Raw genomic sequence first — 27,843 nt, forward strand, 5'->3', positions numbered from 1 at the left:
TACAAACATCAGGATTACCAAAAAGCACTTCAGGTGAATGGAAATGTGTATTCTAAATAATAAAATGTAAGTAAAGTGCAATTGTATTTGTGAAAAATGGGGTTTAATAGCGAAAAACAACGCCGTAATGGTTAACAAATAAACGTAACTAGGGTGTGTCCCTTTAACAATTAGTAATCTTTTAGTTTTTATGATTTTGTATTTTCTTTGGTAAAATTAAACATTAAAAAATTTAGTTGTGCAAGTTTCATCATTTGTGGTGAATCGGAGTGTGTAATCTTACAAGTCATTCTGTCATGGAGGTGGCCTGTCACTCGACCATTTAAAACATTTAGGAATAAATTTGACAGTAATGTGCTGTATAATATCAACTATAATCCTTCCCACAGGGAACGCCTTTTTTCATACTATGAAATTTACTACATGTTATTTGTTTCGGAGTCAATTGTTTTCTAAATTGCACCCAAAATTAGTATTTTTTGTTATTTCAGAAACACTTACTTTTTGTTTTATGTCAAACCAAACTGAAAATATTGACAAAAAATATGTTTGTAGGATGGGACGGACTATAGACACGAAATGGTGGTGTCTCATAGTAGATATTTTGAGACCTCTAGGTTGGAGTGGATATTAAGGTTTGATTTAAGACATACATGTATTGATAACAGTTTAAAGTGTCAAAATGTGTGTACATGCAAGTTTTTTTTGGTCATTGTTTTGAGAATGGAAACATCATATTAGGTCCTCTTTCAGTTCATAAAAAAGAATGACTAGGAATTTAGCAGATGTGCATAATTCTTTTTTAAACACAGATTATGCTTGTGAATGTTTACTTCAAGGCCTGATTTCTCACTTAATTCATAATTTAATATGGTTTGAGAGGTCTACTGAACTTTACATTGTGGTTTTAATCTTCTGTCAAAATAGGTTATGAACTGAATTTTATGTATGACATAGTTTCTGACATGATCGATGGTTCATTGTAGAGGTTACCATGGTGTAGCTCAAGGTGATTATATTTGAAATCATCAAATAGAAATCTGCTTAGAAACCAGCATCACAAAATATAAAAACATTGTGAAATGTTGAATTAATATTTGCTTAACGTACTCACACAGTTATGCAATGTGGTTATCTGCCACAGGCAAGCAGTTATATGTCATGAAAGTGGAATGTAATCAGTCTTGCAAATAGTGTGTGTGTGTGTGCGCGTGTGTGTGTGGCTGCATGCCATGTCATGCCAATGATTGCATTGGGGTTCTTTTTTTGTATATACTGTAGATACTTTAAAATTGTTGATATTTACCATGTACACTGGCTGTTTTTGCTAATGTTAATACATTTATGTATATTGGAAGGGTGCAGAATGAATTGCAGCAGTGTTTACTGGATGTACAATTCATTTACTTGGGTTGCAATGTATTTAGGTGAAACTAAGACATAAGTTGATGGCAAAATGTCTTGTATGGGGATTATTATGTCTCACAATATAACTTATATTCAGATTTCAGTAAGGTAGAACTCATATTAATTTTAATATAATGAGCACAACAAAATACTTTGTGAGTAATCTTGCAAACAAAAATATGCAAAATTGACTTTTCAAAACCTGCTAAAAAAGGAATAATTCAATAAACTAAAATATTTTGTACTATACAGGAGATTGTTGCCATCGGTACAGACTGTTGCCATCCTAATAAAAATGGCCATTGATAAGAGCAAAAATTGCTGTTTTATAAAGCATTAAATAACTTTTCTTTCCATCCTCAAGTTAATTATATTAACCCGACCTTGACCGTAGCAGTAGCCCAGGGTGTTTTGGCTACAGATTTCTCACTTGGGCTACCAGATGACTAACACGGTAGTCTGCCGGGCTACTAGATGTTTTTTGGCACATCCAGTTACTACTCCGTCAACAAGATGCTTAAACACCTAAAACAACATGTTTAAACAAAAATAAATTATTTTACTTTTTTCTCTTTTTAAAAATTTTTTTATTGAAATTATGGGGATAACAATTTTTACTGAGGGCTACCAGATTTCATAACCCCACCAGGTTAACACTGAAAAATATTACGGACAATGCTTGTTAACAGACAGTAGTTTCCTTGGGTTAAATGCTGTATTAGTTAAAGCTACCATCAATGTAGATCAACTAGGCATCCTACTTGTGGATCAGAAAATCAGGTTCAGAATTTTGTTGTAATATTTGTAAATGATGCACTGTTGACATTTCATACATACACATGTATTAAACTATTTGTTACCATTGATGGGAACTTTCACAAATAAAAGTTTAAAAAAAACCTAAAACTTTTTGTCATCTTTTAAATGCATGAAAAGACTACTAAAGAATGTGGACACTACAGATTCACAAATATTTTGTGTCAATATTCTCCTTAGAAACAAATCTTTTCAAGTAAGAATAGAACTAGAAAGGAATATTTATTTAATGACATGACTGTACATTACTTACTTAGATAACAAATCTTTTCAATCAAAATAGTCCTTCTGAAAGCAATTTGCTTCAGACTAGTCATTCTGAACAGCCAGTGGTGTATCGTGGGCTGCCAGACCCAGTGGCAAGGTAAGTATTGCACCCACTAACCAGTGGACCGTTGGCACACTCCACCAGTCCCTTCCACTAGTCCCGAAGTTTGTGCCCAACACAACCGTCCTCGTGGCCCTGCCCACTGAACAGCAACAAAGGTTCACTCACACCATAGTAACTTGTTTTCAATAAATTAGCGCTGAACAACTAATGGAATTTGTCCACCAAGATTAATCCTATGACATGGTAGTTGTGTGTGTGCGAGGGTCTGAAACTCCGACCAAGAGGCTAAAACAAAGTTTTAAATGCAATATTAGGCTATTCATATACCTAGGTGTACAATGTCCAGGGAAAATGTAGACAGAAGGGTCAGCTAGTCTTTCCCACATGGAATGTTTTTTTCATACTTTGGAATTTACTACAAGTTATTTCATTCCGACACTTTTCTAAATTGCACACAAAAATAGTAATTTTTTTTTATTTCTAAAACACTTACTATTCTTCTTACGTCAAACCAAACTGAAATTATTTACAAAAAAACAAAATTTTTGTAGATTAGGTTTAGGCCTATATTCCATATGTATGACCCACCACTAATGCTCAAACCAGAGCTGTGTACTATTGTTCCACAAAGTTATTGAGTTTGGAAAGAATATACTACATGTACATTGATAACTTTTTGAAATGCTGCAGTTAAGTCTATTTTGTAATTACCCAAGCAAACAAGAACTTTAGTTGATTATCTTGCTTTTATGCATCATTTTCCTGAAAGAGGGAGTACACAAGTTGAATACATGTGTTGTTTATCACTTTCTTGAGAAGTAAAGAAAAACACATCAGTCATTTTAAGTGTCATCATCACTGACTTGTTTAATACATTTTTTCTTTTTCTTTTTTTTCTTAGTTCTTTTATTAGCTATCACATCAGTATCATTATCATGGTTCTGTTGTCCAGGTTTGTTTAACAAGCCATTTGTTGTGCAAGTTTGCTTCGAATTGTCAATTTTGCTGTCTTGGAATATGAAGTCTTGAGTCACTGCGGATTCTGCCAACCTTTCATCTTCAGAACTGAAAACAACAACCCAGAATAAGAACTTTATAATTATTTAACTTTGCATTCATAAGCATGGGCGGAGGAAGGTGCCAAAAAGTGAGGAGACACACACACACATAAATATATTAAAAAACCCATCGCTGCTTCCACAAAGTGGGGGGCACATGCCCCCCCGTTTCCTACCACACTGATATGAATCATGGCTCAACGGTTGCTTTAAAGGCAAAAAAGACAACAAACCCCCCCCCCGCTAAATACATATATTGTAGTCATCCTTTTTTAAGCAACAATCTAATGGCTGTTTAACAAGTACATGTATCATGTACTATGAATTGAAGAATGAAAAAAGATGGTGTCATGATGACAAGTGGTCATTTCAATTAATTATCTACTGCAGTAAAACTATTTTGAGGCTTTTTAACTGTAGAAGTCATAAACCATATAGTAACACGATCTCTTGGTTTGTACAACTAGCAATTAGTATGTAGTTGGTCAAGTTTCTAGTTGATTTTGTTATACACTAGTTCACATGATATACAGTGAAACCTCTCAAGACCGGACTCTCTGTAAACAAGAATTCCCTCAAAACCAGACCTTTTATAGAGTCCCTCTTTAAAAACCAGTACAGAATGTAACCTCTCTAAACCAGATACCTCTTACTACTGGACATCTGTATTGGTCCCAAGATTGTTCGGTTTAGAGGGGTTTCACTGTAATTTGAAACCTGATGTAAAGACTTACATGTATAAGAAGAAGTTTGTTTTGTTTAACGACACCAATGGAGCACATTTATTAATTAATCACTGGCTATTGGATGTCATGTATAAATGCTTTTATCTACCCAACCATGTTAAAATAATCACTTCAACAAGCAATTATTGTATAATTAGCCAAATCTTTTGGATTTGTGAATAAAGGCATATCACTTAAAAAAACTGGTACAAAGAATTGTGTGCTTAGTTACCTATTGCTTGATGTGCTGTAAGTTCTCTTCTTTCGCACTGGTGTTGTGAAAGGCTGCTCACAATGTCTTAATGGGCAGGTGGAAGAGGAGAATAATTTTACACCTGAAGCATACAACAATAACACTATTATGCAATATTTATTCTATTAATAAATGAAGTGGATTGGCAAATAGGTTGTAAGCCTATATTTTAAAAAATCATAAATAAGATATAAATTAAAAAAAAAAAGCCCATAACTGATCATATTTCAAACTTCAGCTGAAAATTATGTCTATACTACAGAATGATTTCATCCAACCAAAATCCCAGAGGAATTAGAATAGAGGCACCAACTTAAGAATGTCGTGGGTAGACAGGGCTGGATTTAGACTTTGGGGGGGGGGGGGGGGGGGGGGGGGGGGGGGGGGGCACTTCAGGTTTGGAGGCCCCTCAACATAGAAATTAAATTACATGACAAATAAAAATAAAAAACCTAATTTTATAAGTATTAAATTTTTTTAAATAAAGAAGTCCTTAGTCTGGGGGGCCCCTCTGGTGGAGGGGGGGGGGGCAATTGCCCCCGTTTCCCCCTTATAAATCCAGCACTGTGGGTAGAACCCCAAACCATGTGTTACAGGACCTTTACAAAGGCCCACCTACAAACATCTGTGTAAAAGCCTGAATTGCTTATCAGCTTTAAAGACAACTTACCTTCTTCATTAGTATCACCATTCACTTGACATTGCGAAGTTTTTCTATCAGTAAGTTCCAGATGCCTGTATAAAAATGAACATCAGCCAGTTATTATGAAAAGCTAAGTCCAGAAAGTTTTGTTTTCAAACAAAACAATTATCTGAAGATCTCTGTGCCTCAGCTATTTGGAATATGTCTTTCTCTATGTAACACAAGTCAATTGTAGAAAACTGCAATGGTTTTATTTGTTTGTATATATTTTCTCTCAATACAATTAGGTATATCCGGTATCTACTTTGTATACTGACATTACAACACCAAAATAAAAGTACCGTACCTTAAACAGAACTAACAAAAAGTCCCATTTGGAAATCAGTGATTTACTATGGCAGAGAAACTGTTAAATAGCTAAGCAGTCATTAATGCCAAGGGTGTATAAAGAAGTGGTCTAAAGAAAAATTGGTTGCTTCAAGCGGATCTGTTACCCAGAAAAATGACTTGGAAGAACAGAAAAGCCACCTCTCACAACAGACGGTTGCCGAACCAAGAGGGTCACCAATACAGGTCTATGTACTATACTTAACACTAAGTGTAGTAGAAATAATAATTTTTAGTTTGAATGTGTATGTTGTATACATCGTAAAGAACACTGTTTACACAAACTTTCCTCTTTTTTTTTTACCCGACCAGTTTGAAATAAAATGAAACCTACTGATCCAGAATGTCTGTCAGTGTTTTAGCAACAAGTGATTGGAATTCATCAGTTTTTTCAAATTCATTATCACCACCAATATCTTCCTGCATGGGGTATCTGCAAATCAACAAAACTTGTATTAACACAATATTATGTATTTTTCTAAATTTTTAACAATTAGAAGCAAAGAGCTTCATCATAATCTTCAAAATACTACACTACAGAAAAGTGGCAAGCACCACAGTAAACTTTTGTGTCTGGTTCCTCAAGAGCCAATAATCCCATTCAAAAGATTTCTGTCCGAATACTGTATCCAACAGAGCAATGTTTAACCTCTTGGGCATACAAGGTTTGGGAGTAAGACATTGCTGCTGAAAAGGTACAGACAATCAGGCAAATATATTATCCATTTTTATAATAAAAAACGATAGCAAAATTAATCTACGAAGTCATTCGGAAAAAATAATATGAATATTAGAGTAAACTTGTTATGAATTTTTATTCATTCCCATACCAAAAAGTTCATATAAGCACCCGCCCACATTGCCCATCTCCCTGCAGGGAAATCAACTTGTTAGAATATGGTGCTGCTATTCTATCGGTTTATCTCTGGTTTTAAAATTAAAGTGTTTTTTTTCTTGGGGGAGGGGTGCAAGGGTCAAAGGAAATTAATAAAATAAACCAACCTTGATGATTGTTTTTTCATGCTCTTCTGCAGCGTCTCCATCAAGAAACTAATAAAACAAAAAGGAATGTTTAACAACTTTCTAACAGACAAGACTGTTGGATTACTTCCTGTTCTAACCACTGATACAGATGTATATCAAAGGCTGTGGTGTAGGCTTAATATGACAGCGATACACGAGTTCATGTCATTGCAACTGTACTTATTCCAATGAGCACTATCTGGTGCTAGTTTTCATTTAGTATAACTAGTATGGGAGTGGCAGTCCTCTTTATGGCAGTGTAAGGATAAAATCTCCAGTAAAGAATCTCCTTTGGAGTGATTGTCCTACAGCTGAGGCACTACATAGTTTCATGGAATCAACCAATATTTTGACTCCTCATTGTGCAGAGATAAGGCCATGATAATATATTATGGTTTTATCCTTTAGATTCATTACTGTTAGATGCATATGGATAGTAATGGTTATTGTGTTTGATAAATTCTTTATACTAATCAGAAGTTGCATATACAGAAACTAGACGGCTTCTTTTATTTTGTGGACAGGATTACATTCACATTTGGTTTTCTTTCTCGATTGTTTTCTCAATAAGTGTATAAATAAACATTTATCAAATAGCCATAGTTTAAAATGTGCTGAGGTGTCATTAAACGAATATGTATTTCCTTTCCTTTCCAAACTAAACAATTGTCAAACTTTAATTTTAAAAATGAAATTGCCAGTAATTGTTGGTGTTTTTTTTAACCCACAGTACATTATACAGATGGGACAAGTTTGATGTCTCAGTACTGGCTTCTATCTGTAAGAGTCCAATGTAAAGCTGCATCACCAACTTCTCTCACACTAATAACTGAACATTAATATCTGCTCTAGACAGCCAACCAAAGTCAGTGTGTTTGAAGTGACCTTAATACAAGCACAACAATATGTTAAAATGTTATTGAATTTACACCAACAGTGGAAAGTTGTACATCATGATCTGCCTGGGTAAATACACTTCATCAAACAAATTGCTAAATTTTTAAAGACATTTTTCACGACCTTTTTAAGGATTTCAGAGATTTGTTGTTATTTTTTTGTATCATCACATTACAATGTTACAGTGCAAACTGCCAATCTCTTCTTGTTACTCTAAATGGAGAAAAACAATTTCAACTCATTTTCACGTTGTACAACTAAACTAAAAGAACAGTATAAATAACATGAGTTTCACAACACATATAAAGCCTGATGTAAACACTCCATTTAAAGAAAAAAATGTTTTATTTAACGATGCACTCAACACATTTTATTTATGGTTATATGGCATCAGACATATGGTTAAGGACCACACAGATATTGAGAGGAAACCTGCTGTTGCAACTTCATGGGCTACTCTTTTCTATTAGCAGCAAGGGATCTTTTATATGCACCATCCAACAGACAGGGTGGTACATACCACAACCTTTGATATACCAGTCATGGTGCACTGGCTGGAACAAGAAATAGCCCAATGGTCCACCAACGGGGATAGATCCCACACAGACCGTGCATCGAGCGAGCGCTATACCACTGGGCTACGTCCCGCCCTACACTCCGTTTAAGTCAATAATTAGTGTGAGGTTATGGTCGAATTGTGATTCTAGTTTTATGGACAGTAAGGGTTCTCTTTCATCAGTTTTGGTAATGGTCCAAATGGGCAAAACTAATTAAACATACAGAATGTTTATGTTAGGTGAACCAAGGGTCACACTGGAAAGTAATTTGTTTTAGCCATTTTTCAGATATGCAGGGCATTTGTTTGAAAATTATAAAAAGTGGGAAATTTATATGTACTTGAGGCCCTCAACAAAATTTGGGCTCTAGGAAAAGGAAGGAAGGAAATGTTTTTATTTAATGATGCACTCAACACATTTTATGTATGGTTAGATGGCATCAGACATATGATTAAGGACCATACAAATAAAGAGGAAACCTGCTGTCGCCACTTCATGGGCTACTCTTTTCGATTAGCAGCAAAGGATCTTTTAAATGCACCATCCCACAAACAGGATAGTACATACCACAGCCTTTGTTACACCAGTTGTGGAGCACTGGCTGGAATGAGAAATAGCCCAATGGGGCCACCGACGAGAATCGATCCTAAACTGACAGTGCATCAAACTATGTAAAGCACTTTACCACTGGGCAATAAAAAAAATAAAAAATGTTCTGAATTAGTTTTTTCGAATGTTCTGCATGTATATCTTCTTCTTTACGTTCACTTGTTGACTACACGTCGAGGCCAGCAGTGACTATGAATGATACTGTTCTCTGTAGATCACTTCTTGTGCCATACAGCTTCTTCTGGAGAGTTGTTGTAGCTGTCCAGGTAGTCTCTTTCAGCTGCTGTAGGTTTATGCAGTCTTGGATGACATGTTTGGTCATCTGTTCTGCCGGGAACTTCTTATGCATATGCTGGTTCAGCCTGTCGTGTCCAGTCCTTAGTTGGAAAATGATGACCTGTTCCTGACGGGACAGCAGGTAATAATCATTGGTTTGTTTGGGAGTATAGCATCAGTCAGGAAGACGACATGGGGGTTGACCTCATTGCTCCAGTTATTATTCTGAGTGATTGGTTTTGAAACCTGTCTAGTTTTTGTTGATGTGACTTTGCTGCTGTTGTACTCAAGATGTGGTCTGATTGCTCCTGGGTAGACTCTTTTCAGTATGTTATAATCAGCACCCCACTTGGTGCTAGCTAGTTTTCTCATTATGGCAAGTTTTCTTCGAGCATTGGCCTCGGCTTTCTCCACTTGTGGTTTCCAGGTCTGTCTCTTTTCAAAAGTGATCCCCAGGTATGTCTGTTGGTCCTCATACTGGAGAGGCATATCATCATGTATATCTTATTAATGCAAATAAGAGAACTCATATTTTTGCCAATTAATATCTCCCCTGTCTCAAGACTGGCAGAAATAATTAACATTAGTGGGGTTGAATGACAATCTTCCACTTTTTCATTAATTACAGATTCAATAAAAAATTTAACAAACTGTGATGTCAGTTTTATGCATTTTTACTTTACTGTTTTGGGGTACAAAAGGTAATGGGCGAGAGGATACCACATGCATAGGAGATAAAACCTATAGCACCAAGTGTTCCTTAGGATGCGACAGCCCACTTTTAATGCTTAAAATTATACTCAACTGTGCTCAGTATTAGCTGCCTACTCATTGTATGCTTATTTCAAATGTCAAATCATTCTGGTACCAAACTGTTCTATCAGGGTTATGATGTCAAGGACTCTTTGGGAGCTTTCAAAATGCTTGATAGCCAACACTTAAGAGGCTGCATCACCAACCAAAATGATGGCTGATGCTATTTTATATTTTGAACCTGTACATACTTTTCCATCTTTTTGGAGAAACATTTACATATATTTCATCGTTTAGATTGAAGCAGTGAACATGACAACTGTGTGGGTAGTACGGAGTTTAACTCAATTGGCCTTGGTGGCCCTCCAACTTGCCACTGAATCCTATCATTTTTTTTTATTAAACTAATAGCAACACTTGTGGTGACTCTCAAAAATTAAAATATCAATATTAATAATAAACAATAATTTTGCCATGTATTATTTTCAAGTTAGACCCACTTTCCATCAACACAATTCTGCACATGTCCACGGGGAGAAATGTGCTTTACCATATCTGCATTTTCGCTAGTGGATTATGATACTAAATTTTAACCATTTGACATTGCAACGCAGAAAATTGCTCATCAATTGAATTTCTTTCAGTGCATGAAAGTCTGTGAAAACAAATCATGTATATGAAAAAGGTACAATGTAAATGCAACATACACTATAGGAAGGAAATGTTTTATTTATCAGACATATGGTTAAGGCCCACGTGAATATAGAGAAAACCTGCTGTCGACACTTTGTGGGCTACTCTTTTCGATTAGCAGCAAGGGATCTTTTATATGCACCATCCCACAGACAGGATTGTACATAACACAGCCTTTGTTACATCAGTTGTGGAGCATTAGCTAGAACCAGAAATAGCCCAATGAGGCCACCAACAGGGATCGATCCTAAACCGACTGCACATCATGCGAGCACTTTACCACCAGGCTACATCCTGCCCCGTACACTATAGATAATCTTGTGCGAAATCATAGAAAACAGGTCTTACTAGGTTGGACTAAAACATTTAGCTGAACTGCTTTGACTCCTTTGGTAGTGTTTATATCGCAATTCTAAAGATTTTTTTGTGTAAATTTTTAAAAACTTGATGTTCTAAAATGCAATATACTGCATTCCATAAGTCAAATTCATCATAGCAAATAAAATATTATATATTTTTTTACTTCATATATACATTTAGTAAAATATAATTAAAGCTAACATGTTTTGACAAACAAATATAAGTTTAAAAACATTTCAGGTCCAGCACATGGTCCTCTTTTAATAATTTTGTCAGCTGCTCTGATAAACGCATCTCCAGTGATCAACTATTCTTGCAATCTCTAGTATGTAAAAGACAGTAATGCGATCTGCACACTGAGCACCTGTGTCGATATACAAAATATTATACTGAGCAGTCTGGTCATACGTCACGTGACACTAATGAGTCAGAACTGAAAAAAGAAAAAGAAAAAGAAAGATGGTCTAAACTAAAGTTATAAAAATATACATTAGGATAGTCAAAATGTTTTGGAAAGACAAACATACTTATATTTACTAATGTTGACAATCTGCAACAGCCGCTTCGTTAAAGTGTGCGATATCTCCCTCCTCAATTAAACATAAGGACAAGGAAGTTTAATCGTCACAACACGAACTGCAGCCATTACATGATTGTTAGTTATTTTAAATTGCGAATTGTAATATATGTGAAATTTTTAAATAACTATATTCATAATACTTATTTGTATTTTGGCTATTAAAGAAAAAAACTAAAATATATATTATTTACATTAATTTAACATATTTACAAATAATCTATAGTTGAATCTGTAATGAGTTTTTGTTACAAATTAATTTTAATAGATGTTCCATATTCGGTGACGACCCAGTTTTTCGTTGACTAATGCGTTCTTAGATTTTAATTTTTTTTCATGTATTTTATTTTTATTTATTATTCATTTGTTTTAATAAAAAGCCTTTTTTTGCAATCAGATTCTAATAGTCATACTAATATTAAATGTACTAAATCTACTTTACATATTAAAAAAAAAAAAAGTACAAAGAAAAACTATTCTGCGCAGAACTGCAAACATTAGAGCGCGTTTGACATACAGGAAGTCGTGGTCAGGAACATTGAAAGCGAGGGAAAATTGCCGTGTATTTTTGTAAACATACCTTTTATAATGCATTTTTGTCGTTAATCAGTGTTGTTATTTTGATGAGAAGAGTACATGCGTGTGTTTAAGCAATGTTTATTGATTTGTATTATGATACACAGCAAACAAGCCTCGATGAAGACACCAGTGGCAGTGGCTGCGTCTAGCTGTTTACCATCTCGACGGCATCTTGATTGAGTGTCTAGCAAAAACAGTAGCAGATCACCAGTCTGAAAAATGGCATACAATACCCTGAGTCGAGCTCAACTGAGCTTTGAGTATCTTCACACTAATTCGTACGTATATTGATTTAGTTTTTAAAAAAAGGTAGTTACGTGAAACTTATTTTATTTATAAATATTGATGTCAATGTCATAAAAAACCACCCTGTTCAGTAGGCAGATACTGAGTATTATATGTTTTTGACAGCCATTATGCTAGCTAGTATTATGTTAGATTACTTGAATACAATCGTAATAGGTGATGCTCTGCAGATTGAATTTAATTTTAAGTAGTTTCAGTTCATCAACGTCAACTATAATGATAGGTGTTTCGACCCATTTGACATACATTTATTGAGTACTGACAAATGTTAAAATGCATTTTGTTCATTTTTAGTCAACACAATAAAACAAAAGGGGAAAAACATAGTAACTAAACTGTAGATGTTCACCTTGGTGAATGCAATGATAGATCTTTTTTGGGGGTTTTTGATTTGGTTTAAATAAAATTTTATTTTGTGTGCATTGAAAATGTAAATGAAATTAAGTTGCCTCAAGGGACCAGACCAGCCCTTTGTCAAAATCGGCATGATTAATATTATTAGTTTAATACATTAACGTGTATTAGCATATATATTGTGTGCACAAAAAATTAATACATTTATTTGCTAAGGAAGCACGTTTTGGGGATGTTTTATGCTTTTTTGATGAATCCGGGTCGCGTCGCCCCAAAACAAATTTGCATCCAAGTCATTTTGCCCTTATCCCCTTTTGCCATAGGTTGTTTCTCCAGCCTGTAGGGTAATTATGCTCTGTATCTGGGTTGTTTTGACCCTGATGTATTTGGATCTAATTTTATTAAACTTTTAAAGTGCCTTTATCCAAACATGGTCCAGACCGCTACTGTATTTGAATGGCAGTACAAATGTGTTAGATATGTACATGGTTTCTTTCCCTCTCGGATTAAAATTGCACCTTGCAATATATACTACTCAAAAGAATTTAAGGGTAAAAAATTTATAACCAAATAAGTTTCAGAGTATTAGATTGATGATGTAAACTACACCAAATTTTTTATTTATTGTTCCATATTTACAAATAAACGTCACTGTATACAAGAAAGTCACATGACATGCTGTCAAAGTTGAAGGTTGTCAAACATGGATTTTACACATTAGAACATTCGTTTAATAGTGTGTGAATCCACCCCTGGCGCGAATACACTCGACACATCGTTGCCTCATGCTGTTGATTGGGGAATGGCCTGCCACTCTGCCATAAGAAGTTGACCCAGATCATGAAGGTTGGCCGGAGGGGCATGGTTATCTAGAAATCTCCTGCCTAATTCGTCCCAGGCGTGCTCTATTGGGGCCAAGTCAGGCGAATATGCTAGCCAATCCATCCTGGCGATACCTTGTTGTCTGAGAAAGTCCGTTACCACCCTGGCGCGGTGGGGTCTGGCATTGTCATCCTGCAGAACTGCCCCGCCGCCAATCTGCTGAAGGCCTGGGAGAACCAACGGCCGGATAATCTCATTCAGATAGCGGATTCCATTCAGATTGCCATCTACCACATAGAGGGGGGTCCTGTGGTGGATAGAGATGCCACCACCGAACCGGTGATGTTGTCTAACGTTAACGTCAGCGAAGCGCTCCCCAGGACGTCTGTAGACACGAACCCGACCGTCGTTGAACTGGAGACTAAACCTGGACTCATCAGTGAACATCACTCGACCCCACTGAACACGTTGCCACCGCAGATGAAGCGTGCACCAGTGACGTCTGGCCGTTCTGTGACGTGGTAGGAGTGGTGGTCGAACAGCCTGGCGACGGCAGCGTAGATTATTGGCTCTCAGACGATTGCGTATGGTTTGATCAGACACTCGAGTTCCAGTCGCAGTCCGCAGTTTGTCATGTAATCGGCGTGCAGTGGTTGACGTAGAGCCATATTGGTGATGTAGCGGTCCTCTCTATTTGTAGTGTTTCGGGGTCTTCCCGAATGTGGACGATTTCGAACAGAATTCGTTGCTTGGTACCGTTGCCACAGTCGGCCAACGACACTCTGACTGACAACAAGTCTCAGAGCAACATTTCTTTGCGTATTGTCATCCTGAAGCCAAGCAATAGCCCTTCCTCGATCTTTGATAGTCAGTTGAAGTCGTACCATTGTCGAATTTGGAGTGTGCACCGTACACGAACGCAAGCTCCAATTGTATGGAAATTCAGCATTGGGAACATGGAATACACGTGCAAAGCGTGCAAATGAAGCGCTTTGTGAAAAAGCAAGTTATGGGCACTTAGCAGACCTTTCGCTTTCGCCCTAATTTACGTGCAAATGTAAGCATGTTTCCGCCATTAGAACTAGTCGACAGTGTCAATGACAGTGGATTTTAATTCATTTATGGGTTGCTTAGACCCACTTTCGTCAAAATGGAACAATACCATGCGTGACATTATGGTCTAGCTAATATAACTGACATTCAGAAAATAATGTCGAAAATATCGTCTGACCCTTAAATTCTTTTGAGTAGTATATATACAATGGTGGAAGGGGAGGGGGTGAAATGACCCATTTGGAGGATGGAACTACCTAGGACAAAAGGACCCAGACGAATGTGGATAAGGGCAAAATGACCTGATACCTTTTTTGATGGGCAATAATAAACAGAAAGCAAATCATAATTTCTTTGAGCAAGTGAGTTTTAAAATGTTTTTTTAACTCTTCATGGAAATCCTATTAGATCCCAATAAGATCAATATTTAAAAAATATGCCAGTGATTCATCCAGGTGTACTGTGGGTCCGAACATGGGCCCTTTCCTAAAAGCTGTAGTATGATCGTATAACAAAGGCTGTGGGAAAGTGCATGAATTAAAGATCCTTTGCTGCCAACTATAAAATGTAGCAGGTTTTCTCTATATACTGTTAGAATTAACAGATACTTGCCATCCGATACTGATTGATTAACCAATGTGTTCTGGTGATGTCCTTAAACAAGACAAACTTCTTAAAATTGTAGGAATCCATCGATTCTGGTAGAATTAAATTAAAAATGAGGCATGGTTAATATTATAACTCGTACATCATCTTGTAATATTGCCATGTTTTTTTTAGATAGTTGTCATATCCTAACTAATCAAACTTTACTGAACTATCAGACCTTGCTGTTTAAGGGAAGGTATCATTCTTGCTCCCCATAACTCCCCTGAGTTTGGTTCAAGAAGAGTAATTTTTAGCTCCCCTCGTCGTGTGAATTTATATGGTATCATTATGGGTAATATTTTAACTGGCTCCCCATAATCTAAGTTAGGAGAGCAATTAATTACTCCCCTAATTTTTTACCAAGTCAAGGTCTGAGGTATCCATTTTATTAAAGAAAGAAAGAAATGTTTTATTTAATGACGCACTCAACACATTATATTTAGTTATATGGCGTCAGACATATGGTTAAGGACCACACAGATTTTGAGAGGAAACCCGCTGTCGCCACTTCATGGGCTACTCTTTCCGATTAGCAGCAAGAGATCTTTTATTTGCACTTGCCACAGGCAGGATAGCACAAACCATGGCCTTTGTTGAACCAGTTATGGATCACTGGTCGGTGCATGTGGTTTACACCTACCCATTGAGCCTTGCGGAGCACTCATTCAGGGTTTGGAGTCGGCATCTGGATTAAAAATCCCGTGCCTCAACTGGGATCCGAACCCAGTACCTACCAGCCTGTTGACCGATGACCTAACTACGACGCCACCGAGGCCAGTTATATTATTAAATAAAGAGGTCAAATGGATAACAGATTAGCTAAAAGTTCTATATAACTTATCTTTTAAGTCATTTAAAATTCTGTTAGAGAACAAACATGTGCCAATTTAACTACCGTATATCTTCACCTATAAGTCAAATTTTTTTCACCCAAAAATTATTTATAACTTGGGGGTGTCAAATATTACCTTTTTGAGGATTATTTTACAAGTTTATTGTTGAAGTATGCCCTGTATTTATACTCAAATATGTTAATTTGACACATTTATTTTTTATAACCTTTTTGGGGGGACATTAGAACGGTTTTGGTTATGCAAAAAGGCGTGCGATCTCACTCACATGCCAAGAGAACAGTCCACTTAGTTAAAATAACATTCATCACTAATAGCAAAAATGTAAACAATACTAATTACCTGTTGCCTGAGTTTATTTTGAAATCTGGTCACTGGCATTAATGGTTGTTCAAACAATGTTTTGTCGGTGATTAACTTCATGAATATTACTGAGCTTTCCCTTAAAACAGCTTAGACTGATATCTGTAGTTCACTAGAGCACTAGGGACATACATAAAAACCAGTGTACTTTTCAGAGTTATCCTCCTTACATGTATTAATATGGCGGAAAAACATGATTAACTGATACTTTCAGTTTTATTGTAGTGATCTGTTGTCAGTGTTTATAAATAAAGTTGTTGTCTGTGCACAAAAACTCTAATAAGGAATCGGACAAAAGAATACCGGTTCGAGTACACAATTGCAATGCACCCGGGGGAAGCTGAACAAAAGAATATCGGCCTCCCCCACCCAAACCCCCAATACTTGCTGCTGGTAATAACTTGGTACTTGGTGATGCCTCGACCAGAAGCGGTCAGGCCCTTTATAAGGGCCCTATGGGCAACCTAGGGAGACACCACAGCATCGTAGAGGTCTAAAATTAACGAGCTACTCTCGATTCACTAATATCAAATATCTCCCCTCCCTCCACCTTTCCTGTCATGGACGGAGGAGCCGGCCAAGGCCGGCTCTTGTACACTCGACAGGCGTGCGCTACAACAGCTTGTTCTGAATGTGCACGTAAAACCCTATGACATGACATGACGTGTGCACAAAACCATGCTGTACAGTGCCATACGGTAACAGCCAAACAGGTTTCACTATCTACTAAGGGAATATTTCGTTTTGATGCTATGTTACTTGTTTGCGATGTACAAAACGTGAAAACTGGAGTTTGTAAAATAATTTTCTTTTGTTCAAATATTGTACATTATTGTTCTCATGTGCTGAAAATAAGAAATACTTCAATATTTATAAGTTGTTTTTCATGGGTCGACTTATAAATGGGTCAATAAAAAAATAAGTTTTCAGGGCTTGAAATTAGGGACTCGACTTATAGCCGAGATCGACTTACAGGCAAAGATATACAGTAATATATGTCAATGTTTCTTTTCAGGACAACTCATGAGTTTTTATTTGGTGCTCTTGCTGAATTGCTGGATAATGCAAGGTTAGTGTCAGTAGAAATCTATGACATAGTTTCAGGACTAGCTCTGATAAAGTCGCCAGATTCGCCAACTGCGAATTTTAAAAACAATTGGCAAATTTTAGTTTAAGTTAGCAAAATAATTTTACTACATTTTATTAGAAAATAACAGTTTTTCTGCTATTTTTTAAGTTTAATAGATAATTTGATGAAATTTTTTGTTCACCCAGAGCTAGCCCTGCTGTTTAGAAAATATACAGCTTAAGCTTTTTCATTGTAATATCAGTTATATTTTAGTGCGAAGTTCTCTTAGTTTGCTCTAATAGTAATGCACTACACATTTCTGGCAAACACAAAGACATCACATATTATGACATAAATGTGGTTACAGGCATTTATTACTAAACACTTTGAGACTTTGTATAAAACATGGACATATTTTGCTAAGAATACTGGTATATAAAGCCCATTCCCATTACACGGCCATTTTTCGTCTTTGTTAATATTGCCCACAAAACATTTTCTTTTTTTCTTAAAATTGTTATTCTCATCAGAAGTGGGTTATTACAACTGAATATTCAGTAGACCAATAAACAACGTACATTGTAGTTGCTCTACTATTCATGATGCCGGGCCACATCAAACATGCAAATATATATACAGTGAACAGTGTTTCCCCCATGATTTAAAATGTTGAATGTAAGTGTAAAAATGCTGGTGGGGGATGGGGGGTCAAAGCCATGCTCCCCGGTAATTTTTTTGTAAAATACAATTGCTTTTAGATGCATTCTGGAGTTCATATGGGTGTCATGTACACTTACAAAAAGTTATATTTAAAGACCTATTTGAATAATAATGTTTATTGTTTGCATAATGTCAAAGCTTTGATGAACAATAATTTGAAAAAGAAGTATAGAATTATTTGATTAAGCACATATTACATACTACTGAATAATTAATTGTCATTTATTGGCATGCTTTGTTAAGTACTTACAATAATATTTATTTACATGTGTAATGGGAAATCACTTCCCCTCCGTAATAATGGGGTGGTCTTAATAAGTTTAACAGATTATTTTTACTATAATAGAGTAAGGAGATATTTCGGTCTTTATATTGGGGTGGTCTTAGAACCAGAGTGTTTGTTAGGCGGGGTTTCACCGAGTATTTTATCTTTTTTGCACATTTACACTTAATTAAGTGTATCATTGATTGGTTTTAAGCTGAAGGTGATAGCTTGATCTCTATCTGATAAATACATTGGTGTAATACTTCTGTCGTATTAGACTGATACCCTAACTTTGTTTAGCATCTGTAAAATTGTATAGAGACATACAAGCTCATTAATTCATTCAACCAGACTTTAGCTGTTTCTGTTACCTTCTGTTACCTTCACAGACTTAGAAAAATGCATTGGATACCATGCTTTGATGTGCTTGTAACCATGCTTTGATGTGCTTGTAACCATAGTGGAGAACAGGACAACTGGAATACAGGTTATTGAGAATAAACTGACATCGTTGGTCTGGTTTGAATGCCTACTGTTTACAGGGTTGGAAAAAAAAACATCAACAAAAAAGTTGTATTCTACCTTTATCTTGGCATTGTTAACATCTTTGTATCCTAGCAGCAAGAGTTAAAAGTGAGAGAGTGTTAAGCACTGCTGGTGGTGAACACATTCCAATGCAGAGAGGTATGTTTTCTTTGAACATGTAGATGAGTCATGTCATGTGACCTCTTTGACATTTCACTAAAGAATTCTTCAAAATTCTTTTGATGATAGTTACACTGCACAATTTCAGCCATCAAATCCAAATAATTTTGTGGATATGGCTTGTTAAAACACACAGAAGGATTTCTCTCATAGTTTATCTTGTACTTGTATGATTTTAATAACATGTATTTATTATTTCTAGGGATGCTGCAGCAACAAAAATCAACATCTACACAGGTAACTAAGTTTTTCTTCAGTATCATGTCATGAAGAAAGTTAAGCTGATCTTAACACAGTAATAAATTACATGATCTATTTTGTTTATGATATATGTACCAGTAATGAAAGAAAGAAAGAAATGTTTGGTTTAACGACGCACTCCAGTAATGAAAATATTGTTATAAAGTTATGCAAAAAGTGAGACATACAAAAAGTATTTTGTTAAATAATAGTAAATACATACCAAAATAAAAGAAATGTTTACAATTAAGTTTAAGCAAAAAATAAAAATTGTATGTTAAAAAGATTAATAAAAAAAAGTAAAATCTGTAAAAGTCGAGAATTCCATTTGGGTTACTGAATTCTGTGAGTCTTGTAATTTTTCCATGATTGCAGAAAATTATCCCAAATAAAAGACTTTCGTAACACCGCCATTCAAAAGGTTAACACATGTAATCTCTTTCAGAACCAGATGAATCTCTCCGAGGGGGTTTTCTCATTGCTTTCCATGATGATGGTGAAGGAATGGACCCAAGTAAGTAAAGGGCTATTATTGAAGTTGAATATTTTTAGAATGGGGATTTATTTTTTTAAGATTACCAAAGTGATAGGTTGTTTGAAGTTTGATGTAATTTTTAGAACTGCAGGGTTTTTTTTTAAACCAAAATAATTGTTCAAAACAAAAATATAGCTGCAGGGCACATACGTTAACAATTTTTTTTTCTTCTGTTTACATGTTGGTTATGCACCTTTAAATATACCAGATCCACCAATCTGTTATGTAGTGAACTGTTACATTTTAAAAATTAAAGGGCTCATATTTTCGAAGTGATCTTACAGCTAAGAAATCGTAAAACCATCATAGGCTATGACATCACTATAGCACACGCCATAGTGACATCATAGCTTACAATATTGTTTCGAACATATGGGCCCTGGATCAGAAGAACTTTATTCAGTATATAATTACACAATTCATGGAACCGGATAATTAATCACCTTGTTGAAAATCACGTGAACTGAGTTCTAGTTAACTTAGATCTTGAAATTTAATTTTGTTTCATGTATCTGGTCTGGTTGGGATGGCAGCACGATGACAAGAAAACCAAAAAGTTGTTCGAAATATATTTATATTTATCTGTGTTTTATAGATGAAACTGCAGACATTGTTACATTTGGAAAGTCGGTGAAAAGAAGTAATGATTTGCATCAAATAGGAATGTATGGCAACGGACTGAAGTCGTAAGTATTAGGATGTTTTTTGTTGTTTTCAGCTTACTGTACCACAATGGAAATTTCAACTGAAACTGATTGTTGTCAGTATTGTACAGTTGTGGTTACTTGCAATTTAAGATAGATCGACTACAGTGACTTTTCATCCCTTGTTTTGGCTAAATATAACATATCTTAATGTAATTTCACTTCAAATCCATTTTTCATAAATAGTACCATTTTGTAATTACAATATGTTTTTTTTTCAAACACAGCCAGGTGTCTATTCTCAAACAAAAAAATTTCAATAGCAATTTTGCAGTGTTCTGAAAACGGAAATGTCATACCCAGTTTATTGTTAAGGTAAGGAAATGCAAAGTGACATCATTGGAATATAGTGACACCATTCAAATTCAAAAGTTACCTATATATTACAATGTTTAGCCACATCAAAATATAAACCAGTCTGCTTACCCTGACCCATGTCAACATTGTTCCAAATTCTATATTGAGCAGGCAATGCCGTTTACATGTATTATTTTTCATAATTTTAGACAACATATTAAAAGATGAAAGAAATAAGAATATATCATATAAAAATGACCATTGGATGTGCTATATTTATTGTAGCCAAAACAAAGGTGTGAAGAGTGACTGTCATTGACCATAGTAACTAACTTTCGTTGTTTGATTTTAACAGTTTGTGATATAAATAACAATATTTTATACCTAGTTTTAACACTGAAAGCTTGAAAGTAATTAGCTATTTTTATGTGTGTCTGTGCATATCATTGAGGTTAAATAAAGATGTCTCTAAATTTTGGGATGTTTTTGTAGGCTATGATTAACAAACTGTGTAGAGCATAGACTTTTCGGATTTGTCTCATTTATCTAATTTGTCACTTAGATGCAATTAACTGATAAGTAACAGATACTTATTATCAAGTTAATTTTAAAAAAATTCAATATTTTATCTAATTTGAATACACTTGTCTTGCAGTGGTTCCATGAGAATAGGAAATGATCTTATTCTCTTCACGAAGAAAGGAATGACAATGTCGTGCTTGTTCCTGTCCAGAACATTTCATGAAGAAGAAGGCATTGATGAGGTATAAGAAAGAGTAATTTTTTTCAGTTGTAGGTGTTTAGCATTCCATGTTACAATAACTTGGTGTCTTCAAGACATATCAAACAGTGTACAGACAACTTTATTTGGTTACATTTTAACTGATCACAAAAAGACCCAGACTTGTATTGAAAACCCAAAATTGCATTAATAACACACTTTGACAGTACTGAGGAAAGATAACTATGGATTTGGGAAAGTTCTATGATCAGGTGTAATTTACCATTTCTGTCTGGAAATGCACATAGTAATCTTATAAAGACAAACCCAGTCCATGAAGTCGGTAGCAAGTAGAACCACCACTTCAGCACACATGCCTGGATCCACCCTTCTCTACTGGTGCCACTCCTGGTGCATTGCGACCTCCAAGGCTGCCAGAACATCCTAGAGCCTTTCTAGAGATAAATCAAATAAAACTTGCATTTTTATCAGAGGGGAAGTATGTCCTTCATTATTTTTGGGGACGTTTAATTAATTTCTGTGTTTATATTAATTCAACCTTTTTTCCATTGGAGAACTAATCTCTGCTTAAAAATATGCATTGATGTCATCATATTGTAAATGATGCTTGTTATCTTTTAATAGTATTTATATAGCACAGGTTGCAATCTATGCTATAACAGGCCCTAATCTAGAATTGAAAAAGTCAGAGTGACCTCTGCCTTCCCAGGAGAAAGGGGACAAGTTTGATAAACATGGGCGAATTGAACATTTATCAGTAGTATCGGTACCTTTTGTAAAATTTTGTCAGGTTCCGTGTTCATTTGGAAACATTCCGAATTATACACTCAGTTCAAATCATAATATTTCGATATAAAATACTACTACTTATGTTAATAAAATTTAAGCAAAATTGTATGTTTAATAAAAAATGCAGTATTATTAAACAGTTAATAATTAATTTTTAATTATTGCTGTTTTTATGTAAAATAAAAGTAATAATTAGTATTGTCTGGCATTACTAAAATGAATGTGGCCGAGAAATAACAACGCTTGACTGGTCACTGCAAACGGCACGATATGCTGCGACAAACAAGGTGTTAAATGTGAGATGTGGCACTAAACAGGTCAGGGTCTGATGTCTGTTGTATAATATAGTTTTTGAAATCGGATTAGGTCCACAATAGTATGATGACTTCGACTTCTCACTACTGCTAATAACCTCCAGCTGGATTAGGGTGTGCTATAAGTTGTCTCTTCTAAAGCTTACTATTTGGTTTTTAGGTGATTGTTCCATTGCCATCTTTTGAAGCTTCTACCAGAAGATCACTGGCAAAAGGTGTTCGGGCTGAGGAGAAGGTGATTATTATGTTTTACATCTTTTGCAGAAAACACCCTCTGAAATGCATACTGAATCTCCAGGACTGAACTCGTAGTTTATTAATAAAAGCTGTGTCAATTATTTAAAAACATTAATTATTTTCCTTAAGAAACCTTTAAAATGTTATGTCAAATTATTTATTTATTAGTGGGGGTGTCAATTTCCCCCTCTCCAACACCCACCCAGCTTTAACAATTTAATTTGGACCATTGTCAAAATTTTGAGATGTGGATGGTTTTAAAGTTAAGAGTCCCATTTTACAAAGTTGTCATTCTCCCATTTTTCAAAACAAATAAATCTTTTAGATGTAATTTAAGGCCATTAAGTTGTTTGATGAAATTAACCTAATTCCAATATCAGAAAACAGACCTTTTGTTGTTTCTATTCATCTAATATTTTTAGCTGTATAATTTTAAAAGCTTGATTTTCATATTCCTCTGTATTGTTTATAGTCTAAAGTTTAAAAAACCCAACTTGTTGTTTTTCAGCATGAAGTGGAAATGGGACTGATCTATAAATATTCCCCATTCAGAACAGAAGAGGAATTCTTTGATCAGTTTGATAAGATAGAGGGTAACTCTGGCACCCTTGTGGTTGTATTTAATTTGAAACTGTTAGACTCAGGAGAACCAGAGTTGGATGTAAAGACAGATTCAAAGGATATTTTACTAGCAAATCCAGAGTCCGACTTTGATTCTGATGAAGAGTGCGTATTTTGTGTACTGTTAACAATATTCGTAGACTTGTGTGTGTGTTTGTTTATTGTTCTCATCATGGTAAAACAATCTTAAGTATATTTGAAACTAATAGAAATGATTTGTTCGCCAACCTTTATTATATAAATGCGTTGCCATTGTTGTGTGTTTAATTAATCCATATTTTTTCTTGATTACCTTATCTATTTTTGTTCAGCAATGCCAAATTTATTTACAAACTTATAATCTTATGTTGGATTCCATCATCAAATATTCAGATCAGAATGCAGCCATGATTACAAGAGGAATTTACATGGAAGGACATAACATAATAGCTAATAGAAACTGAAGCTTCCTTTTCTTTTTTTCCTTAGTAAATTTATTTTTGTAAAAGAGTTGTTTTAATAGCAGATGATTGTAGAATTTAAAATTTCTCCCTGTGGATTTTGTTTTGTTTCGTGAATTTGTGTCCAAAATGTTAATAACACAAACATTGATGTTAGTGTGTTAAATTGAATGTCTTTTTCGGAACTTGAATCACTGTATTCTATGGTTAACATAATTATCCATATAATTTTCAGTTTGCACATTGAACGGAAGTCATTCAGAGCCTACGCCTCTATATTATATGTGGACCCTAGAATGAGAATATATATTCAAGGACAAAAAGTGCGAACAAAGAGGCTGTCATGTTGTTTGTATAAACCAAAACTTTACAAATATTCATCAAATCGATTCAAAACGCGCTCAGAAAATGAAGCGAAGCGGGCACAAGACGAAGCATTACAAGCAGAAAACAAGGCGAAAGAAGCAGAGAGCAAAGCAAAGTATGTAAACTGTCAAATGTTTTTCTGTTATACTATAAGCAAGTACATATTTACGATTTCGTTTTGATATATACATATAAATAATGCAAAATAATATAGATGCAAGATGGGTACAAGTGAAGCTGTGTGGATATTTCAGTCTATCCAGCATATTTTTTTCTTTTCTACTTCACCTGACCTCAAACAAATACATATTCCCCTAAGGATAGTAGTCTGGTCCAAACATCCAGTAGGCAAATAACTCATTACTGTGCTCCACAACAGGTTGGTCTGTAGAGTTGTTGAACTTTAAAATCATGTCACTAAAAACACTGAACAAAGTACAGATACGGATTGTAATTTTTTTCTGAATATAGCTATTTTCTTCTCCATTTTAGGGTGTTTACTCCCACATTATCTAACAGTACCTTCAAACAGTTTTACAATCCAGTAAATATAGAGAAAACTTTGTCTTTTAATTCTTACTTTTTTTCCTTTAATAAATGGCACAGACATTTAAGGCAGAGACTAAGACATTTTTTATTTGGACATGACAAACGTATATGGATGATGATGAGATGAATGGTGTATCTACAGTATTTTCATTTTGATATGGGACTGATTGATTTGGACATTCCCCATTCTTGTTAGTTGGGCTATCTCAGAATCACCTGAGCCCCGATTTTTCAAAAACTGCTGTGTCTTATGGAAAAAACAGAGATTATTTGAGTTGGACCTAATTTAGAAAAGGATGTACCGTAAAAAAAAATTAAGTTTATTGAAAATGGTTCCTGTTTTAAGTTATTTTTGTAAAAAATATTTAAATGTTAAATTTATTTCAGGAATTTAGAAAACAAATATGGGTCGTCTATGTCAAAAGATCACAGAGTGAGTATGAACTGCATTTGATAAATGTTAAAACTTGTAAAATTGTCACCTGGCTTACCAGTATTTTGTTACATAACCTACTTTTATTTTATGGTTTTCATTTTTTAACTTTATTTTTCTGATAGATAACATATTCTTATAAACACACTGTTAGATGAGGTATTTTGATCCATAGCAATTCTTTTTATAACACAAATTAAATGTTGATTGTAATTTTATGGAACTAACATTGTCATGTCTTTTTGTTTTTAATTAAGGCCGTTATTTAAAAATTACCATGATTTTTATTATTTACAAACAATTGTTACATTAGATTGTAATTACACAATTTGATTAATTATTTTTTATTATTATCAGACTGAACTTAGAAAAACACAGAATTTTGCAGCGGAATGTCGAGGGGAAGCTCAAATTAAAAAGCAGATAGCTGACAGAAAAAATAAGTAGGTGTTTTATATTTTTTAAACAAACATGGAAAAACCTTCTTTAAATTGTAGGTTAAATTGTTTTAATATTGAAAAATAGGTGGATATTTTTCTTGGTTTAAAGCTGAATGAAATGGTCACGTGTCTTTAAAATACTAGTAATTTGTTGTAATATAAGTTGACATGGTTAAAATGATACTTGTGAAATATAGCTATTTTTGTTTTATTATTTTAGTGACTGGGATATAAATATAGATTATTGCACAAGCGGGAGTGCCATACAGAATTTATGAAATGAGTTTGGCAATTTTGTATTCCCCAAGCAAGAGCGAGGGGTATAAAACAATGTCCAAATGAGTTTCATAAATTTTTTATGGTACTCTCGCGAATGTTATAATTTATTTATTAACCACAGTGTGCCTTATAACAAACGTTAAATATGATTGTAATATTACTTCACAATCTAGGTTAATAACATTCAGCGATATTACTGATATAACGTCATTCTAGATACATTTTTTGTACATAACTACACAGCAGATGGCAATCACTCTTCAAGGGAGTTAACTTATGGTGCTTGTTTCCATTTATCCAATGTTAATGTAGGATTTTCAATAATTTTGATATCTTTAAAATAAGCATTTATTGGAAATGAAAACATACATGTCATTTCTTTATATTTGACTACAACTTGGTGAAATATTTTTTTGGTTTTAACTTTTCTTTGTTAAAAAAAGTTCACCTTTAGTGGCTGCCTAAAAATAAGTGAATGCATTATAAATAAAATATTTAATATTATGAACATAATTAAAAATTTCCATTACATTGACATTGTGGACAAATGAAAAGTTCTCTAGAAATAAAACATATTATTACCCCAGCAGGCACTCATAACGGGAAAAATAAAAATCATAGTTTCTCAATTATGCATTGGTCTAACGAACAATACTATTGGATGATTTGACGCTTACAAACCAATCACCTTGTAGGTACTAAATATTATGTCATCATGATTTAGCAAACGCACACAATGATGTCATGTAGTTTAAAGAATTTGTGTTTATGGCTGTCTGTTTGTGGTGTTAAATTTATAACAAAATGTCATTTTAATGCAGTTCATTATAGATATTGTACCAGAATAAAGAGAACTTTTGTTTTGAAAATTATCTATGAACGTGATTAAATTACAAAGTTATAGCAATACGCAGAACAGTGCGTAAAATGGTTTATATCGTTTCTATACATGTATGTGCATGTGTGTTAAAAATAGAGACTTTTAGAGAACAAATAGCTCGGGTAATAAATAGAATAACAAACTTGGTACAAGTTATTATCAAATTTATATCCCTCGTGAAATAATGTTCGTTTGTCACTCGCTAAAGCTTATGACAACTGAAAATTATTTCACACGGGTCATAAATTTGACAATAACTGGTAACTCGTTTATTATCCTCTATTGACGTGTTTAATGTATTTTTGTAAAATATTTGCTATGCAAAAAAATTGTGTTCTGTATTTGTAATTTTCAAAATGCATGTGGTTTTTAAAAGTGTGGTTTTATTTTCAGAGCTCTCAAAGACCCAAAGACGTTAAATCTGATATTTGGTATTAACCTGGAAGATCGCAGTCATGATGGAGTGTTTGTATACAACTGTAGTCGATTGATAAAGATGTATGAGAAGGTTGGACCACAAACAGAAGGCGGAGTGTATGTGTTTTTTTTTTCTTACTGTTAGTCATTCATGTACTATTTATTATTATTTGATTATTAAAATTTAATTGATCTTTTTTTTGGTGTGTGTAAAATGATGGAATTGAAATTTAGAAACTTGAGAACACAATGATGCATTTATAACCATTCATGACTTAACGATAGGAGATTTGTGTTGTTATCTTATTTCATTAAAGATAATGTTTATTTTTATGTATTTGAAAATAACATACACTGATATTGATGAAACTGTTTTATACTGAATCTATTTGTACATTAATGTTTTTCAGTTTATGCAGTAATTTGGCAATTTTTGTATTCAGTTTAAAAGCAAACTGTT

The 27,843-nt window shown here is 34.4% G+C and overlaps 2 protein-coding genes across 3 annotated transcripts in view; one reads left to right on the forward strand and one right to left on the reverse strand.

The window, feature by feature from the left end:
* Nucleotides 1-3,391: 3,391 nt before the first annotated feature.
* Nucleotides 3,392-11,456, reverse strand: LOC121368353 (protein CUSTOS-like). The gene is made up of 6 exons (XM_041493046.1): nt 11,316-11,456; nt 6,623-6,670; nt 5,955-6,053; nt 5,261-5,325; nt 4,570-4,672; nt 3,392-3,619 (listed from the first exon to the last, which is right to left on the reverse strand). Exons 2-6 carry the CDS (start codon nt 6,661-6,663, stop codon nt 3,397-3,399), a joined length of 531 nt encoding a protein of 176 aa, XP_041348980.1. The 5' UTR covers nt 6,664-6,670; nt 11,316-11,456; the 3' UTR covers nt 3,392-3,396.
* Nucleotides 11,457-11,897: 441 nt separating this feature from the next.
* LOC121368354 (ATPase MORC2-like) overlaps nt 11,898-27,843 on the forward strand; it is a 51,209-nt gene continuing 35,263 nt past the window's right edge. The window contains exons 1-13 of one of the 2 annotated variants that reach the window (XM_041493048.1): nt 11,898-11,935; nt 12,049-12,222; nt 17,357-17,410; nt 19,303-19,337; nt 19,786-19,854; nt 20,471-20,561; nt 21,532-21,640; nt 22,882-22,956; nt 23,467-23,684; nt 24,255-24,500; nt 25,322-25,367; nt 25,725-25,810; nt 27,360-27,500. In XM_041493048.1, the coding sequence (XP_041348982.1) occupies nt 12,164-12,222; nt 17,357-17,410; nt 19,303-19,337; nt 19,786-19,854; nt 20,471-20,561; nt 21,532-21,640; nt 22,882-22,956; nt 23,467-23,684; nt 24,255-24,500; nt 25,322-25,367; nt 25,725-25,810; nt 27,360-27,500 (1,229 nt within the window). In that variant the 5' untranslated portion in view covers nt 11,898-11,935; nt 12,049-12,163. Of the gene's footprint in view, nt 12,223-17,356; nt 17,411-19,302; nt 19,338-19,785; nt 19,855-20,470; nt 20,562-21,531; nt 21,641-22,881; nt 22,957-23,466; nt 23,685-24,254; nt 24,501-25,321; nt 25,368-25,724; nt 25,811-27,359; nt 27,501-27,843 lie in introns of both variants that reach the window. The other variant, XM_041493047.1, reaches the window with a different exon arrangement.

This window comes from Gigantopelta aegis, chromosome 3 (genome assembly GCF_016097555.1).
Source record: "Gigantopelta aegis isolate Gae_Host chromosome 3, Gae_host_genome, whole genome shotgun sequence".
Taxonomy (NCBI): domain Eukaryota; kingdom Metazoa; phylum Mollusca; class Gastropoda; order Neomphalida; family Peltospiridae; genus Gigantopelta; species Gigantopelta aegis.

Excerpts from the sequence above, each read along its gene's own strand:
- LOC121368353 (XM_041493046.1), bottom strand. The coding sequence starts at position 6,663 with ATGGAGACGCTGCAGAAGAGCATGAAAAAACAATCATCAAG. Across the intron at positions 6,054-6,622 it reads ATGAAAAAACAATCATCAAG|ATACCCCATGCAGGAAGATA; the intron begins GTTGGTTTATTT and ends GTTGATTTGCAG. Across the intron at positions 3,620-4,569 it reads TACAGCACATCAAGCAATAG|TTCTGAAGATGAAAGGTTGG; the intron begins GTAACTAAGCAC and ends TGTTGTTTTCAG.